Source organism: Macrobrachium nipponense, chromosome 46 (genome assembly GCF_015104395.2).
Source record: "Macrobrachium nipponense isolate FS-2020 chromosome 46, ASM1510439v2, whole genome shotgun sequence".
Taxonomy (NCBI): Eukaryota; Metazoa; Arthropoda; class Malacostraca; order Decapoda; family Palaemonidae; genus Macrobrachium; species Macrobrachium nipponense.
The window spans coordinates 40,491,292-40,505,509 of NC_061106.1; the positions used below are offsets into that span (position 1 = coordinate 40,491,292).

Below are 14,218 nucleotides of genomic sequence, written 5' to 3' on the forward strand. Positions count from 1 at the left end.
CACTTTAGACAAGACAAGTAAACTTCCAGGTGTAGGGCAATTACATCAGGATTGAGAGAAATTGTTTTACTTGATAATGTGATATGAGGACCCTCATTGCTCTCAATAAAAAGTAAAATATGCACTGAAGTTTCCTCTGTGCAATCAAGTTTCCTGTATACATTGCATAATCAAGGCCACCAAAAATTAGACCTATCCTTCTGTGGTCTTAGAATAATGCTGTCTGAGCCATGGAACATGAAACTTTAACCATGGCTTGCTGGTGGCCTGGTCTGTATTGCTGCCAGATGCAAGATTATGGCTAAATTCAACCTTAATATAAAAACTGAGGCTACATGGATGCAATTTGGTACTTTTGTTGATTGGAGGATGGATGATCAACATACCAATTTGCAGCCCTCTAGCCTAAGTAGTTTTCAAGATCTGAGGGCAGGCACAAAAAGTGCGGAAGGACAGACAAAGACAGCATAATACTTTACTTTTCAGAAAAGTAAAAACAGCCAAAGCAGCACTTACACAAAAGAACATTTATACAAGAAAAAAGTTAAGGTTGGGTTATTGATCTAACATAATACCCTCACGAGCCAGGCTAAAAAATCCATGCAGCATCCGAGTGGGCAAATTTTGAGGTTGGCCAATTTAATAAAAAAAATGCCAATGGAAAGAGGAATTCAATAAAAATGCAAGGGTCAGAAAAAAATTCTAAAACATAATCCCTACCTTCCATGAGAAGTTGAAAATGACTATTTACAACTCCTTGTGGGGCCTCTTTTACAAGGCAATCATAAATTTTACTAAGTTATGCAAGTTTTTTTTATAATAATTAACATTATTTTTTTTTCATAAAATTATAATTACAGCTCACACAATATCATAACAGATAAGAACTAAAATCAGTAACAAATTCCGAGTATGTACTATATATACAGTGGTACCTCAGGATACGAAATTAATCCATTCCGAGGCGCCCTTCGTAACCTGATTTATTCGTATCTTGAACCACATTTTACATGTAAATTGCCTAATTCGTTCCAAGCCCTACAAAAACACCCCAGTAAACTTTATAATAAAGCTAAATTGACCAATAAACAATGAAATACAATAATTTGGACCATTCAATACCTAACTTAAACTACATATACTACTAATATGTACTACATACCTGTAAATAAAGTGTATTAGTGTACATGGTATACAAGAAATACTGTACATACATACGTACGTATGTGGTAAAATGTGGAACCTTACCTTTCGAGTGAGGCGATCTCCGAAAGTGGCTCCAGAGGAGGAGGACAAATGGCAGAAAACTTGAACACTTAACTTTATGAAAAACATTAAAAAATGTCAGGAAACATTAACACTAAACTTTACAAAACACATTAACAAATGACACAAAACGTTAACACTTAACTTTACAACAAACTTAAAATTAATTTTTTTTTTCTTTTTTGATTTTTACCTTTTTTTTTATGTTTTTTATACTTTACGGTTTTTTTTTTTTTTTGGTTTTTTTTTTTTTGTTTCTTTAAATAAAATTTCAATTTCTTCACCAATTTCAACTTTGTTTTTTCGTAGTATTACTTGGATCTTCCAATTTGCTTACTCCTACTAAAGGCCTCTTTAAAAAATAGCTATCCAAGGAAGATTGCTTCTGCCTGCTTTTGACAATTTTCCTGAAACGACTCAGGCAAACATCATCGAACTGTGCAAGCATACGGCCTGTGTAAGCCTTTTCAGGGTGTCTTTTCTATAAATGATTGCACCTTATGAAAAGCAGCTAGAGCATCCTTAATTTCTGCCGTTGTCATAGGGTTGTCCTCCTCCTCCTCTCCGCTGCTAGAGAACTCTTCTTGAACGACGTTATGTTGCATGGCCTCCAACTCCTTCAGGTCATCCGTCGTAAGCTCCTCTTGGTGTTCCTCGAGAAGGTAATTGATGTCGTCCTCGTCGACAACCAGCCCCATGGACTTGCCAAGTGCAACGATCTCGTCAAGATCTGGTTGCGAAACAGTTTCAGGATTGTCAACCGTTTCTGAATCTGCATCAGCTTCACTCACGTCGAATCCCTCGGAGTCTCGGGTGGATATGGCATCAGGCCAAAGTTTCCTCCACGAAGAATTCAAGGTTCGCCTCGGAACCTTTTACAAAGCTTGATCGATGAGTCGAATGCATATGATGATGTCGAAATGCTCCTTCCAAAATTCACGCAAGGGGAGGTTTGTGGTATCGGTGATGTCAAAACATCTCTTGAAAAGATGTTTCGTATACAGCTTCTTGAAGTTCGATATCACTTGCTGGTCCATGGGCTGGAGGAGAGGGGTGGTGTTAGCGAAAGATAAAGAACCCTGATGAAAGAATACTCCGCTAGGATATCTTCCTCAAGGCCAGGAGGGAGAGCAGGGGCATTGTCCAACAACAGCAGACATTTCAGAGGGAGGCGCTTCTCTTCCAAGAATTTCTTCACTGTCAGGCCGAAACACAGATTTACCCACTCGGTGAACAAAAGTCTCGTTACCCAGGCTTTCGCATTAGCCCTCCACATCACTGGAAGCTTCTCCTTTAGCACTTTGTGGGCCTTGAAGGCTCGAGGAGTCTCCGAATGATAGACAAGTAGGGGCTTCACCTTGCAATCCCCACTAACATTCGAACAAAGTGCGAGCGTAAGCCTATCTTTCATAGGCTTATGCCCGGGTAGCTTCTTCTCTTCCTCCATAATGTACATCCGATGAGGCATTTTTTTCCAAAAAAGGCCAGTCTCGTCACAGTTGAAGACTTGCTGAGAACTGTAGCCTTCGTTGATCGTCATCTCGTCGAACATCTTAATAAAGGCTTCAGCCGCTTTTGTGTCCGAGCTGGCCGCCTCCCCATGCCGCACCACCAAATGGATGCCAGTCCGTTTCCAGAATTTTTCAAACCACCCACGAGAAGCCTTAAAGTCTGGGGTTGGCGTTGATGTCCCTTCTCCTCCGTCGTCTTCAGCCTGGGCAATCAAATTGCCAAAAATAGCGCTGGCCTTGTGGCAGATTACCGTCTCGGTTATCGTATCGCCAGCGATTTATTTGTCTTTTATCCATACAATATGCAGCTTCTCCATCTCATTGTGCACGTGGCTCCTCGTTGGACAAAATAGTCACGCCCTTGGAAGGTGTAGCTGCTTTGATGGCTTCCTTTTGCTTAAGGATAGTGCCTATCGTCAACGGATTTCGGCCGTATTCCTTAGCGATTACACTCAACAGCATGCCAGGACCCATGACTATACTGTACGTAATTAGGTTATGTAGTATACTAATTAAGTTCTCACACAACACGATAAAGTACAAAGCGAAATCACTAACACGAATTTATGTTAACAAACGAAATTGTATATGTGAACGAACGAATTCCACGTGCGCACGATAACGCTGGTGCAACACAGTGGCCGAAGAATGCCTTTATGTAGAGCACGATGGGAGAGATGCTGACCAATAGGAGAGCAGGATCTTATGGCAGCGACTAGCATCAGGAACCAATGGGAGAGCGGGAGGATGGTGGCGAGTCTACTCAGTTGGTGGTGCGCGAGTTTTAAAATTGTTTTAATGCTAAATAACTGGGAGGAAAGAAAGACTTTATGTCCTCTCAACATTATACTACCTACATTTCAGAACCATATTCAGTAAATAGTAATATGAACTCTACAAGGTGACTTCACCAAATTAACACCTGCTTAAAGATGGTCTTTGTTCCCAACAATTACATTAAATGGTACTACAATGAAAGTTGCAAATGTGCATGAAAACTCCTCTGAACAGTTATGCTTCCATGTCATACTGCAATAAGGACTTTGGGAGGATACCTGCTTCCAGACTGTACTTACTTGGCCCATACTTCACTTACTTTAAACTGGTAAAGCAATTTAGCCATGAACTTTAAGAAACATCATTTTCACATGATTACATTGCACTTGTAACAATATTAAATTCTTTTTATGTGGCCATACTGAACTTATACGCAGGTGTACTATTTGGATAACAAATTAACAGTAAGTAGTACAGCACTCTTTAAAAATAAAGTTGCTATCAAGAAACATACATACCAACCTTCAATTCAACTCCTGCCTTTTTTGCAGCCACTTTTAAAGCTTCTGCACATCCCTCAGGATTAATTCCACCAGCATTACTCAAGACCCTAATACCTGATAACAAAATATGCCACAATAAGCAAAATTCATGTAGAGAATTAAGAATTTACCTTACTCATTTTTAAGCAAGTAACTGCAATATTAAGAGCACAAACATGAGATGTAACATCAAATATTTATTATGAAGCCATCAACTAAGTGTGGAAATACTGAATACCTGCTTATACACTACAAGATGGCAAACGCAAGGTATATTTAAAGCTTGCTTTCAACGAAACAAAGAATTAGAACATTTTTTATATATTTAAAATATAAAGACTTCATATACACAATAATGGCAAATCATAAAGAAAACTTACCCTTTCTTTTGATGTCATTCAAATAGGGTCCAATTGCAAACAGAACAAAATCAGGTGCATAACCAAATTCTGGTTTTTTTGCACGAGCAGCAGTAAGGAGTGACATGGTGATTTCCGATAAGTAATCAAACATAAGAAAGTCAAGTTTCCCATTGTGAATAAGCTGAGGTGCTGTGGAGAAAAGGTAATAAATAGACTAATATATTTTCCATCCATTACACCAAACAAACTTCTTTTCAAGCTTAATCAAACATTAATTTCAGTAGGCTCATCAACTCGCCTATTTTTCATTTGTACAATTACACTAGTTTTGGAAGAAAACTGGAACTTTTTGGCATCCTAAAAAATTGTTATTTGGAACAATATATGCACCATTCTACTCCTGAGACAGATTCAATTCGACTGTCATGGGATACTATGCTATTGATGACTACATATACGTACTATTTAAAAAGTTGGTACAATATTAAGTCTCATTTACTGGAAGGACTAAGGGTAAGGTATAACCAAAATGAGAGCTTTGCCTCACAATAACTTCATGAAACACATAAATGGTCATTTACACAGCCATTGCACACAGAGTTCTCTGTATGGATAACTAGCAAAAATCAAGCTTACAGGAATTAACCAAACCTCAAGAGACTTCCCAACATAATGAATGGAAGGTGGTGCAACACTAGGACCATACACAAAATTTAAGGTAAGCAATAAGTTTAAGATAAGTTGGGCAGGATAGTTACTGGAGGGGAAGAAGCTTTGCCCACAACCTGGTCTGGAAAGATGCTGCATTCTACATAGGGTTATATTAGTGTAGGTTATGTCAGGAACTGATACTGCTGCATTTTTTTTTTTTTTTGACAACATGCATTTTCTTATTACTTATACTTTAATCTATTGCCATCACTTTTTGTGGGCTATTTACTCATTTTTTCATTTTCTTGGACAAATCCAAGGTTTCAACTTTTTGTACAAATAAGTGAAAAGTTCACTTAGTGAATGTGCCAACAGTCTGCCAAAAAACACATACACTTCAAGACAAAGTAAAACGAATTTATAATAGTAGTTTCTTGCCCAAACACACAAAACATTTTTCTGAAGGCACACCTGTATAGCTGTTGCAGTGTGTATGACTGTTATATGTCCTATCAGTGCTTTATTATAAAAGTCAAGAATTTGGTCATATTGTAACAAACTTTAGAAATAACCAAGTCTGCCCTAATGCAGTGAAAATCACGCTTCAAATGAATGTACTACCACCACCTTAAAGTGTAAAAATTGTGAAAAGAAAGACCATAGTGAGAGAGAACATAAAACACATGATGGGAATAAGTGGATAGTATATAAAGAACAAGTATCTAGGGCAAAAAATAATACAGATCATGGCTTTGACAAATAATCCTCTATGCAACCGTCAGTAAGAAATAAAACCAACACTTTTAGAAATCTTAAAAATGACCATCTAGATATATGTACTATGTATGCTACATTGGCTCCAAAATAATGCTTCTTACAGTTTTTAAAGCACTAAAGTATAGTGAACCAATATATCTAAGAAACTACTTAAGTTTCTTTAGACCTGAAATTAATATTGTGATCAGACATGCAAGTAAAGCACATAGGCTGTTTGAACCTAGAGCAAATTGTAAGTCAGGTGAGAGAGCATTTGAACATTGCGCACCAAGACTATGCAACAAAATACCACCTTAAGTGAAGATCATACAAGAAGAAAGCAAATTTAAAAAGTACTAATTATTCTGCAGTAGCTACGATACTGATGAAAAAACACTAAAATACAATTATATAATATAAGAAGCAACTTAAGTAGAAAACACAAAAAGGCTCGCCAGAGAGAGAATCATCCCTGTGGAGGGCTGTACATAAAACCAAATAAAGTGAAGAGCGACAGCGAGTCCAGGGGATGAAGCCTCCTCAGTCAATTCAGGGCATAACATCCTAGGTGAGGATAGGTTATGGGAGGTTGTACTATGATGTCTCCCTGTTGAAATTAGATTTTTGCAGATTTTTGGTTGGCAAGTCACAGGTCCTCAGACACTGTTAAGATCACAATGACTTAGAAAATTTACGTATTTATTCGACATGAAGCTAGATGTTGAAGCTGCCCCTTACAATAAAATCCCATAGGGTAAATGACCAAACGGCTACACAGCAGCCACCAATCCCTGAATACGGCCACCTTTCCAAAAAGTATTTAAATTCACTGCCATGAGTATCAGTCAAGCGTTGTGGCCCACCCTGGCATCACACCAAGACCTCTACGTTCCTTTCGAAGTGAGCATTTTCTCCTTAATTACAAAGTAATGGCATAGGTAATTGAAGCACTTTTTAGGGAAGTGGCTGCGTTCCGAGAGCGATGGCCTGTAAGTCATAGTTCAGTCATTTACCCTAAGGTAAGGGTGCATGCCAACCATCATTGTACAACTATTGGCACTAGGCTATAAGCTTAGGTATTTCATGTTGCACGAAATGATTTGTCAATACTGTCATACTTTATCAAAGTATGCTTACCAATGGGAGTCAGCTGGGAACAACTGATACAGGTTCAGCACACGATAAGAAAACCTTGGCCTGTCTTTGAATGACACGTTCTGACCTAACCAGACCTTACCTTCCTGACTGGGAGCCTGAACCCCCTCCACCCTTCCATTTGACACTGATCACACTTAAGACGGACTAAGCTTCTGCCCGGACTGATCTGTCAAACTTATGACACATAAGCCAGCTTAGGCTACTTCAATTGGTCCTACATAACCTACGGTACATAGGTACCTAGTACCTATCAAGTGACCTACGGTACGTTAGTTAAACAAGATACCTAGCCTGTGAGCACCAAGCATAGCAACACGTCAATGGATATCCTCCATTAACTATAAAAAAAGCATATTCTAAACTGTGAGTTAAGAGCTAAAATTGATAAATTTGGTCAGGGCTGCTAGATAGTAGTAGTGGGTTAGTTAGTAGGTACTGTACCTGCAGTTGGAGTGTCGCCCCAAAACCCACTGGCACATCCAATTCTTACAGTTCTTTCTGGAGTGTCGCCAGAGGAAAACGTCCTGTGTGGAGACAGGGCATTATATAATACACGGCCGGGGAACAAAGTCTTCACGTACGATCGTAACGTTAAGGACACCACCATCTTAGAGTTGTCTGTTTGCCGGTGTTTTCACTGTCACGAGAAAGAAGAAGACAAAACTAAAACCTGAGAGTACTTTTGACAGTCTGACTGGGCAGTGGGCACTTATTGGTCCCAAGTCAGAAGTCATTGGGTTATCAGTGGTGAGACCGAGACAGCAGCAGCTCCTGCATAAGCAGATAACTCTTATGTAATAAGTTTCAAAGATTAAATAAATATGTCGTTGAAGAAGTCACTCTACGCTACAGATACATAGTTTATTTTAGAAATAATAATAAGCGAGTCAATGAAATTTAATGGAAAATTGGTACTACTGTTATTATAGTAGCCATTTGAATATTTAAAAGTACCCAGTTATTTTCTATTAATACAACAGAGGACAAGTGCTTAGTTTTTTGCATATGCTTCCCAATCTAAAATTAATTCATTCCACATGAAAACCATTACTTAGAGGAAAACGACTGATGCAGGAGTTCTCAAAACGAGCCTATGCTTTTACGCATGCGCAGAATCAAGAAACGACAACGTACTAATGAGGGATCTTAAATTACGCGATGAAGATCAGCTGATCCACCTTGTCAACAAGTTCTTTGAGCAACGTTTCGAAAAGTTTTTCCATTACAGTGAAACGTTTAAAGGATACTGTTTTTTGCAATCGAGAAACCAAAAGTACAATATTGTTGTGATCACAGAAAACTTCAAGTAACTGCTGTAAGGAGCAGACGGTATATCAGCTTATTTTGATAGGGAAATTATCTCAAAATTCCCCATCTAGGTAATTTTGGCCTGGCCGTATCCAGCCGAAATGTTCATAGCAAGTAACGTTTGTGCCAAACTACCTCAAAGCACCATGTCTCTGAAGCAGGTACGTAAGATATTGATTCCTTCCAAATGTTTGTTTGGTTTGTTTTAGGTATATGAGCCCTTTCGGTATTGCCTTGCCTTTTCTCTTACTTTGTAAAAATGGAAATTTTCGTGACCAAATTAATGATGGGAAAATTCAAAATTTTATGGTAGCTGGGCACCTAGTAGGGTAAGTTGGATATATAGCCTAGTTTAGGTCTATGATTGCAAGGTGAGGCTTTATCAGGATAAGCATCGATTGATCCCACGCAGCGAATTGTTTCCCCAGGCATACTTCCTAACCTTACCTAGAATGTAGTACCTATTCTACTTTACCCTGTTTTCCTATCCTCTTCTCGTTCCTACCAGTTTGGCTGCAGTTTATAGCCTACATACTAATCTGCAGTACCTCACCTAGCCTATCGCTTTATCTTATAAATGACTTGGGTAAATGACCGAGTGGTGACATACCAGTCACCTCTCCCAAAACACAGCCACCTTCCCGAAAAAGTACTCGAATTTGCTGCCATGAGCATCAGTCAAGAGTTGTGGTCCATTCAGGCAGCACACTGAGACCTCTACGCTCCTCTTGAAGTAAGAGTTTTCTCCTAAATTATGAAATGATGGCATAATTCAAGTGCTTTTTCGGGAAGTGGGAATGCCCGAGAGAGGTGGCCATTATGTCGCTGCTCGGTTGTTTACCCTAACCAGTAGATCTCAACCATTTATGAAACTATGTAACTGAGGTTATATTGTTTTTACAGTTTATGCTGCGTAGAGAAGCAATCTTATTATACAGAAACATTCTGAGGCAAGCCCAGCGTCTTCCAGATAAAAATCAACGCAAAGAAATAAGGGATTGGACTCGTGCTGAATTTGAAATGCACAGACACCAAGAAAAGGAGGTTAGTCCATTAATTGGTTATTATTTTAAAGCCTTAGCATTAGAGGACTTTGAGACCCAGAATTAGAAATTTTAACTACGTACTTAGAACAGTCAACCTGAAAGCATATTTAGATACTACCTGTTTCTTTCAGCAGATTATACCATGGAAGTCAAATAATAGTGTTAGTCATAAGTAGGTTACCCGAAAAGGTTGTGCAGTTCCACGAGACACTCAAGATTTGACTGACTGAGTTTTAACTAAGTGTGTCATTTTTTTATAGATTGCAACAAGCCAGTTGTGGGAAAAAGGGTAAAAAAAGACTAATAAGTTTGAAAGGATAATGAAAGAGTAGCTATATATTATGGTTTTGTACATGAACTTTCCTGCCAGATATATACTTAGCTTACGTCTCTGACGTCACGACAGAATTCAAAACTCGCGGCAAAAGCGACAGGTAGGTCAGGTGATCTACCCACACCCACCGCTGGGTGCAGTGTATGAACCAATCCCCTTTCCAGTCATAATTGTTTTTTCTGTCGCCGGTGTCGACTACATCTGTTGTCGATACCTCTCGATTTTGGATTATTACTCGTTTTCGCCCTGGATTGTTTCATCGGACTTTTGGTGAAGTACCTGCTCCTTGGCTTGGCATTTGCGATTTGTGGACCGGTTTTTTATTATTCTTGGAATTTCATTATGTCTGATTTAGAAATTAAAGAAATCAACTATGTTCAGAGTTTGTTCTGTTAGTGATTGTAAGATGAGGCTACCGAAAGCTGCGGTAGACCCTCACACAGTATGCATGAGGTGTAGGGGGAATGACTGCTCATTTATTAACCCTTGTAATGAATGTGGTAATTTGAATGAAGAAGAATGGAAGGCGCTTTCTTCTTATGTAAGAAAGCTTGAGAAGGACAAGGTTAGGAAAGCTTCATCTAGGAGTTCTAGTAGGTCTCGCGCTAGCGAGTTTGAAGTTGATAACCCTGTTGTAGACGTAGCGCCTTTACCAGTTTCAGCCCCTGCTTCCTGCATCGAACCCGAAGATGCGCCTTCGGAGGTGGACACTATGAGAGCCACTATTCGCAGCATGGAGCTGAAAATTAAAGTGCTAGAAGGTAAGAGTGATAGCAATTTTGTGCAGTGATCCAGTGCAGTGGAGGGTGCGTCTGATCGGCTCCCTAATGCTTCTAGGCCTAGACTCTTCCAGACTCCCAGACCCAGTGGGAGGAGGAAAGTCGAAAGCCGCCCAGGGAAGGTTAGGGAGGAACCCCCACCGGTCAGGCGTCCCCTCGGTAGCGCCTGATGTTCGCTCCCAGGCTACCTTGGATCGCGCCAAGAGAGAAGTCTTACGGCAATGCTTCTCGTCTTCCGCCCTTCTCCTTCGCCCAAGCGTGGTTTGGAGCTCCTCGGAAGCTTCTCGGCCGTCGAAGAGAGCCTGGCAGGCTTCTTCCGCTCTCCACCCTCCAGCCCTGAAGTTTTTTCGGAAGATCCTGGATTGGATGTGAAGAAACCGAGGATTTCTTTGGATTTCGCTCTCCTAGTAAGGAGTCGAGCTGCGTCTCCCGTGAGGACTTTGTTAAGTCTCCTACACGTGTTTTGGCTAGTCTGCAGGCGCAGATTATGGCTCTGGCTGACTCTTTGATTGTGACTTCTTGTCGTAGGAAGGACGTCTCGCTCCCGGTAAAGAAGTCCAGGGGCGCGCTTCTCCAGGTTTACGCTATTCGTCAGTAACCGCCCTCTCTCCAGGAGTGGATCGTAGTACGAGGCGCTCTTCAACGGACAGGCGCTCTCCTGCGGACATCGTTTCTCCATCGGACAAGGGGCATGCTTCCCGTAGACGAGCCTCTCTTGACAGGCGCTCGTCTCGAGACAGGATCTCTCCCGCTGGCAGACGCCAGGAGCCTGGTAGGCGTTTTTCTCATGGTAGCCGCTCTCCTTCAGGCTTCCGCTCTCCGTGACCAGACGCCCTTTGGTAGACAGGCGCTCTTCTCCTGTCAGCGCCCTTCGTTAGCAGGCACCCCAAGAGCCTGGTAGGCGCTCTTCTCCTACAAGGCCCCGCTCTTCTCCCGATTTTCGCTCTCCTGAGTTAGGCGCCGGGAATCCTGTCAGACGCTTCTCTCCTGGTAGGCGCTCGTCGCCAGAGATTCGCTCTCTCGCAGCAGGCACCAAGAGCCTGATAATCGCTTGCCCGCATGACAGGCGCTCTTCGCCAGGCAGCCGCTCTCCTTTAGACAGGCGCCAGGAGCCTGATAGAACGCTTTTCGCCTAATAGGCGCTCTTCGCCAGATTTTCGCCCTGCGTTCGTTAGGCGCCAAGAGCCTAGAATACGCCCTCATCCTGACAAGAAAAGGAGTTTCAGGCAGAATCTCAACGGAAGTTATGACTTCCCCGGTTAGATGTCAGAGTTCTTCCAGACGTTCTTCCAAGGATGGACTCTCGGCTGAGGACAAGACAGCCTATCATCGTAAGGATCGTGAAGGATCTTCGGCGGAAGAAGAACAGGATCCCTCGGAAAGAAGAAATTCCTAAAGATTCCTCCGTTTCTTCATACAAGCGTTTGACGGACCTGTTGCTTCAGGAATTCGGAGACGCCCTTTCTTCCTGTCGCCCCGCCCTCGCCTCTATCGTATTTTCGACCTCGAAAACTTCGAAGGTTTCATCCTGTGTCAGGATGAAGCCTGCAATCTCTATGAAGAAGGCGCTTAGAGGTTTGGTGAGTGGCTTCTTTCGAAGGAAGAGAAAGGGAAGACGGTGTTCTCTTTCCCTCCCTTCTAAAGCTAACTGGAAAACTAGATTCTGGTATGAATCGGGAGAACCCTTGGGCCTCGTTCTTCCCTCCTCGGCAGACTCGACTTCTCTTCACTGGTGGATTCCTCTCGACGCTCTGCCCTCATGTCTGCTAAGACGACATGGGGGATGAATGAGCTTGACCACCTGTTGAAGGGAATGTTCCGAGTCCTGGAGGTGTTTAACTTCCCTAGACTGGTCTTTGGGCGGCGGTTTTGGCAAGAAGACGCAGACCCCGGATTCCATTTCACCTGAGGATCTTATCAGTGTTCTCACGTGTATGGATAAGGCAGTGAGAGATGGATCGAGTGAAGTAGCTTCCCTTTTCGAGCGGGAGTAATCAAGAAAAGATCTGTTTACTGTTCGTTCCTGACGAAATCAGTATCTCATGCTCAGAGAGCCTCTCTCCTGTATTCTCAGCTCTCTCCTCAACTCTTCCCTAAGAAGATCATTCAGGATGTTTCTTGTGCCCTTTCAGCTAAGGCTACACAGGATATGCTAGCCCAGTCTACCAGGAAGCCTCACTCTTCTTTCCAGGCTAAAACCAAGAGAGAGGACTCCAGTTAGGCAGGAGCCCTTTCGAGGAGTCCCTCCTGCCAGAGCTTCTTCCTCTAGAGGATCTAGACCCGCTAAACGAGGGAAGACCTTCTCTAGATCCATCAGAGGGGAAGAAGTAGGATTTAAGTTCTCCAGACATCAGTGGGTGCCAGACTTCTGTGAAGTTTGCCGACGTCTGGGCCCAGAAAGGGCGGACAACTGGTCACTCTCGATTGTCCGCAAAGGCTACCTCATTCCCTTCTTATCAAGACCTCCGTTGACGACGACTCCGAGGGAGTTTGGTAGCCAAGTACAAGGACCCCATCATGAATCAGCCCTCTCTCTAGCAGTAGATCTTATGCTGGAGAAGGAGGCGATAGAACTAGTGAAAGATCCTCATTGCTGCGGTTTTTACAACAGACTGTTCCTAGTTCCCAAGAGCTCAGGAGGATGGAGACCGGTTCTGGATGTAAGCCGCCTGAATGTCTTTGTAGAAAAAAGGAAGTTCGCCATGGAGACAACTTCTTCAGTGTTGGCGGCTCTTCGTCCAAGGGGAACTGGATTGGTGTCCCTAGATCTTCAGGACGCTTACTTCCATGTGCCTATCCATCCTTCTTACACGGAAGTTTCTGAGATTCATGATGGGAGGGAAGATCTTCCAATTCAGGGCCTTGTGCTTCGGCCTTTCGACAGCCCCTCAAGTTTTCACGGGTTTAATGAAGAATGTAGCGCAGTGGCTACATTTGGAGGGAGTGAGGCTGTCTCTCTATCTAGAACGATTGGCTGATCAGAGCAAGCTCACAAGAACGATGTCTGGAGGACCTACAAAAGACACTTACCTTAGCAAGTTCGTTGGGGCTTCTGGTGAACTTCCAGAAGTCACAATTAATCCCCAGTCAAGAGCTGATATATCTGGGGATTCGGATGGTTTCTCCGGATTTTCGGGCATATCCGTCACCAGAGAGGATTGCTCGTTGCCGAGAGAAACTAACGACCTTCCTAGAGAAAGATGCATGCACAGCGAGGGAGTGGATGAGTCTGTTGGGGACACTTTCCTCGCTGGAGCAATTCGTTCTCTAGGAAGGTTGCATCTCAGACCTCTCCAATTCTTCCTTTACCGGAATTGGAGGTGTCTCTCTCTAGACCTGGAATTCTCCTTCATGATATCAAAAGGAATCAAGAAGGACCTTCTGTGGTGGGCAGATCCTCTCCGATTTGCAGAAGGTCTGTCTCTGTACATGCCAAACGCGAACCAAGTATTGTTTTCCGACGCGTCGGAGACGGGTTGGGGTGCGACCCTAGGGTCAAGAGAAGTGTCAGGCACCTGAAGGGGAGGGAACAGGTGTCCTGGCACATCAACAACAAAGAGTTGATGGCAGTGTGGTTGGCGTTAAAAGCCTTCGAGACACGTCCGAGATGCTATAGTTCAGGTCAACTCGGACAACACCACAGCCTTGGCTTACATAAGAAAGCAGGGGGGGACACACTCCTTCTCCCTGTACGAAACAGCAAAGGACTTGCTGTTGTGGTCTCAGGC

General features: G+C 42.5%; 1 protein-coding gene and 1 pseudogene across 1 annotated transcript in view; one reads left to right on the forward strand and one right to left on the reverse strand.

Annotated features, from left to right (window-relative positions):
• The window catches only part of LOC135214950 (uncharacterized), a 28,059-nt pseudogene extending 20,286 nt beyond the window's left edge, over window positions 1–7,773 (reverse strand).
• Window positions 7,774–7,897: 124 nt separating this feature from the next.
• LOC135214949 (LYR motif-containing protein 2-like) overlaps window positions 7,898–14,218 on the forward strand; it is a 38,642-nt gene continuing 32,321 nt past the window's right edge. Inside the window, exons 1-2 of the mRNA XM_064249442.1 lie at window positions 7,898–8,492; window positions 9,235–9,375. Coding sequence (XP_064105512.1) covers window positions 8,433–8,492; window positions 9,235–9,375 — 201 coding nt within the window. The 5' untranslated portion in view covers window positions 7,898–8,432. The remainder of the gene's footprint in view (window positions 8,493–9,234; window positions 9,376–14,218) is intronic.